The sequence below is a fragment of the Rutidosis leptorrhynchoides genome, chromosome 8 (genome assembly GCF_046630445.1).
Source record: "Rutidosis leptorrhynchoides isolate AG116_Rl617_1_P2 chromosome 8, CSIRO_AGI_Rlap_v1, whole genome shotgun sequence".
Taxonomy (NCBI): domain Eukaryota; kingdom Viridiplantae; phylum Streptophyta; class Magnoliopsida; order Asterales; family Asteraceae; genus Rutidosis; species Rutidosis leptorrhynchoides.
In genome coordinates this window covers 155,734,179-155,739,527 of record NC_092340.1, presented here as the reverse complement: position 1 = coordinate 155,739,527, position 5,349 = coordinate 155,734,179, and the positions used below count along the sequence as shown (strand labels likewise).

At 39.9% G+C, this 5,349-nt stretch overlaps 1 protein-coding gene across 1 annotated transcript; it reads right to left on the bottom strand.

Annotated features, from left to right (window-relative positions):
* Nucleotides 1–4,504: 4,504 nt before the first annotated feature.
* Nucleotides 4,505–5,037, bottom strand: LOC139863898 (uncharacterized mitochondrial protein AtMg00810-like). Its single transcript, XM_071852501.1, has 2 exons — nucleotides 4,806–5,037; nucleotides 4,505–4,764 (listed from the first exon to the last, which is right to left on the bottom strand). Exons 1-2 carry the CDS (start codon nucleotides 5,035–5,037, stop codon nucleotides 4,505–4,507), a joined length of 492 nt encoding a protein of 163 aa, XP_071708602.1.
* Between the last annotated feature and the right edge of the window lie 312 nt (nucleotides 5,038–5,349).

Genomic DNA, 5,349 nt, shown 5'->3' with positions numbered 1-5,349 from the left:
AAAGAGTTCCCCTTTTATGTCCACGAGCTACGACATTACTACCCTTAATCACCTCCCATTGACGATTCTTGAAAGTAACCTCATTACCTTCTTCAGCTAATTGACCAACCGAGATTAACTTCCTCTTTAACTTAGGAATAAACCTCACATTCTTCAAAGTCCAATTAGAACCAAGAGTAGTATTCAATACAACATCTCATATACCTTTAATCTCGAGACTTTTGTTGTTTTCCAATCTAACTTTACCTTGATACGCCCGAAAATTCCTCATCACGCTCTTAGTGGGAGTGGCGTGAAACGAAGCTCCCAAATCCAAAACCCAAGACTCCACCGAACTTTCAATACTACATAGTAGTGCATCCTCCGTATCTTCCACGGTCAAGTTAACATCTTTAACAGGAGCAATCTTACAATATCTTTGATAATGCCCCTTTTGATTGCAACCCCAATAAATAACGTCACTTCGGTATTTCGATGGATACCTCTTTTTGAACTTCACTTTACCCTTCTTCACACTGCAATCAACTTTCCTACCACGGTTGTCGGTACTTAACAAAGAACCGGATAACAATTCCCTTGAACTTCTCCTACGAGTGTCTTCACCGAGAATTAAATCCCATATTCCTTCATACGCAAGCTTAGTAGTACCGGTAGAGCTACTAACCGCGGTAACCGTACCCGACCAACTTTTCGGTAATGATGAAAGCAAGATTAATGCTTTTAGTTCATCATCAAACTTGATTTCAACCGACTCTAATCTTGAAACAAGATTGTTGAATTCGTTGATATGATCCGTTGCACTCATACCTTCCTTCATCTTCATGTTAAATAATTGTCGCATGAGAAACAGCTTATTCTTCGTCGTAGGTTTCTCATACATGTTGGAGAGCGCCTTCAAACAATTAAACGTTGTGTTTTCATTCATGATATTACCAACAACGTTCTTGGCGAGTGCAAGAAGAATTGCACCCGAAGCTTGATGATCCAAGAGCATCCAATCGGCATCGTTCATGCCTTCGGGTTAGGTCTCCAACAAAGGTTGGTGAAGTTTCTTTTGATACAAGTAGTCTTCTATTTGCATCTTCCAAAAGGCGAAGTCTTTACCAACAAACCGCTCGATCTTTAATTTACCCATCTTCCGCCATCGTTCCCAACTCGAACCTTGAGCTCTAGATACCAATTGTAAGGATTATAGGACCCAAACAATAAGATTAATAACTGAGATTAATCACCCACTTCGACAAACGAAAGACAATAAACAAGAAAATTAAAGAACACGAGATTTAACGTGGTTATATGTAATCGAATGTTGATTACTTTAATCCATGGACCAACTAGAGAGATTTTATTGATATAATTCGTAGATACAACTGAGGGTTACATTAGGATGCTTTATATAGGCCAAAACACCTTGGAGAACAAGAAAAATATAAATTTAGAAACTTTTCGCCACCTTGAGCCGCGCCGCGCCACCTTGAGCCGTGCCGCGCCTCAAAAGCTTTTCTCCGGATAGTCATTTTCCAAAAAACTTATGCTCTGAACACACGCTAGCCGTGTCGCGCCTTCCAAGGCTGCGGCGCAGCTCCCCTGTTCGTCCGAATCCTTTGTTTTGATATCCTTCACATCCAACACTATTAGTGTTGTTTAGTTAGTTGTAAGAAGTAATCAACAAAATTCTAGAAATATAATTAGCACATATTAACTATTCACTATTATACAGAGCCAGCACATTGGAATTACAATAGAGATAACAAATACACAAAACCACCAATCCTTAGCCTAAATACATACACATAAACCAGATCCCAAATTCAACCCCGCAACTTGACCTGCAGAAATCATAAATTCAAACCAATCACCGGACAACCCAAGAACACCTAACCCGTGGCCTATTTTCCGAAGTCATCTAAGTTAACAACAACAGCAACAACATCAAGCTCACTAAAGACTTAACGATGGGAAAATGGAATAAGAGAACCAAACCCACAGCAACCGAACAGATCCAAATGCAAACTCAAACCATAAAGGAACTAGTTACCTCTGCCAGGTTTCAAAGGAAATTTACAAACCCCCAAACCCAAGAAGTTCACCAGCAGCCGCAACAATAGCCGACAACTACCAGCCACAACCGACCGCCACCAGAACCATTTTAAGTCTCTAGCAACCACAAGGGCCTTCAACAACAACAGCAGCCGTCAACAGCCACTCGCGACTGCCAGACAACCACCAATGGCAGCTAGCGCTGGTTGCTGACACTGTTTGCCACCACATTCGACAACCGAGAGCCAGTAACAGCTGCTAGCAGCCACTCAAGGCCGTGAGCAGCCACCACCTGCCCTCAAGAATCACATGCGGCTGCCGGACCACTGATTCTGCCAAATTTCAACAAAATACACGAACCTCCATAATCCTACGAACTCAAGAAGTGAAAAAGCAGCGGAGATGGAGAAAAGAGGTGGCAGGTAAAACCAACCACCGGCCAGAATCGCCACCACAAACACCCCAAAACCCATACAGTTTCCAGAATCTGAGTAGAGCAAACCCGGATTCGTCGCCTGAAAACTAGAGAGGAGAAAGGAGCAGTAGATCGACGCTCAAAGCCGTCGTAGAAGGGAGAGTCGGATGTCCTTTATTCCGACTGAAAGCACATTAACACCGAACCACCAGCGAGATGTCGGTGGTCGGAGAAGATAATACCACCTTACCTACAAAACATCGATGGAGGAAAGTAGACAAGGAAGATGGCGACTTAAAGGAAAAAATGGGGTTTTAGTTAAGTGTTGGGAGGGAAAGTTACAGAGAGGATTTTTAGAGAGAAGTTTTTAGAGAGAAGTATATGGAAAATGTATTGTACAAAGTAACTAATAAAAAAATAATCTGACATATTAAATGTAGAGTATGTTAACCTTAAGGTACCAAGGAGATCAGGGGGTTCGATACTTATTAACTGCAAAATATTACTCTTGAGATTACCTGTCCATTTATGGAACTCGTAGGTTACGGACGCTTAGCTTTCGAGTCTCAACCGAGGGGGAGTTTTACCACACGATGTTCATGTATCGATTGGTCGTGGTGGTTTCCTCCTGAGGGGTGGTAGGACTATAATGTTCTTACCAGAAAATAATTGAGGTGTGTTCCAACATTGTGTTCGAATGCCCGTCAGTGACTCCTAACCTCCTTTAACAAAATGTCGAGTATGTTCGAAAAAAGTAGTTGGTAGCTTGTAACTGACAGCCGATAGCTTGTAGTTATAGTTGACAGCCGGTAGTCGGTAGCTGGTAGTTGGTAGCTAGTAGTTTTTTATATGTGTTTAGTAGATTAGTTGGAACTACTAAAATAAAAGGTAAATGACAAAAAGCTAAGAGTTTTTGTAATTCGCTATATTAGCTTTTTCCCTTTTTTCTCCGTCTAAAAGCTTTAAGCTCTTTTAAACAAACGAAGTTTTATATTAGATAAAAGCTTTTTACGGTTCTTTTGTTTACCTCTCAGCATTCAGTTCAACATTCAGTGTTAAACCATTCAGAGTTAAAACACTCTATTAGCCATTAAAAGCCTAAAATTTATGCAATATTCTTCTTAAATCATAATTAGAATACTTATCAAATAAGTATATTGAAGGCTTTGTTAATATTAAATGATAAAAAATTGATTTAATCCATTCATATTGTTTAAACCTAAATAATTATCAAATAGCTTATTGTCATTCAGAACTAAATTCATTCAAAACCTTTGAATCATTCATATATTTTTTAAAGGCAAATGAATCATTCAGATTATAAATCATTTGGTGCTTAATTATTCAGAATTATAAAACGCACCCTTAATAAAATATATAAGCTAAAAGCACATAAAAGCTCCAAAATGTTCTATGGCGAAATGCTTGTAACAATTACTCCGTAATTTACGTATATAATATTTGAGATTTGCTAACGTGTTCCTCTATGAATAAGAGGGTGGAAATAGAGTGGTTAACGTCTACCATTTCAAAGTGAGGTCAAGAGTTAAAATTCACAAGACTATAAAAAAAATCCTCTCGTTGTTACGGAGGCTCACCCACAATGACTTCCGGCTGTCATGATACAAAACTAGTCGGAAACTCATGTATACAAAAAAAACATGTGCCTCTATGGCAAACATTTAACAATATTTAGTAAAGTGGAATTTACTTTTGAATTTTCCTAACGACAGCCCTTACGACGGTAGCCAATGTAAATGTAAATGTTTGATATATTGATTGATTCAATACAATGCATCATATGTGGGCATATATATAGACAAATAACCTAAGTGATACAAATGGGCTAGGCCCAAGCAACATAATAGATGGACTAAGATGATATGACAAATACTACATCTAACATTTGCCCGCATTTAGAGTGGGAGTAAGCTGGACGTTCAAACTGGAGCAAAGCTCGTCAAATAATGAGAATGGGATCTTTGGTGAAGATGTCGGCAAATTGATATCTGGAAGGGACATGAAGAACCCATACTTGCCTCTGGCCTACTAGGTCACTGACAAAGTGAATGTATATCTTGATGTGCTTGGTCCGCTAATGCTGAACTGGATTAGTAGAGAGGCAGACTGAGCTACAATTATCACAATATACCAATGTAGTAGAGGTGAGAGGACAATGGAGCTCTTGAAGAAGATTACGATCCCAGCAAGTCTCAGCAACAGCATTTGCAACTCCACGATATTTCTCTTCGGCACTAGAGTGAGAAGGTGTGAGTTGCCGCTTAGATGACCATCATATAAGGTTATTGCTGAGAAAAACACAGTAACTGTAGGTCAAGATCAGTGGTACCCTGGAAATAGCGAATGATCCGTTTGAGGGCGTACATGTGCTTTTCCCTAGGATCATGCATAAAGAGACATCTCTGCTGCACAACATAGGGGATGTAAGGTCGTGTAAACGTGAGATACTGTAATGCTCCTGCAAGGCTCCAATAGAGAGTTGGATCCCTGATAGAAGGGTCATGAGTAGTAAGCTTGGCACCTTGTTCAACTTGGGTTCTGCAGGGATGACAAGAAGTCATGCCAACCCGCTCAATAATATCGGTAGCATACTGCCTCTAAGAGAGAAATATGCCAGATGTGGTGCGGGTGGCATGGATCCCAAGGAAGTAGTTCAAGGGACCCAGGTCAGTCATAAAAAATTCCTTATGTAAGGAAGAAATAATCTACTAAAGTAAACATTTTGAAGAAGCAGTAAGCACAATATCATCAACATACAAAAGCAAGTAGGCTGTATCAAGACCCTGTCGATAAATGAAAAGAGAGATATCAGAACGACGTTGTTGAAAGCCAATTCGCTGAGCATATCCAGCAAAGCGTTGAAACATGCGCGT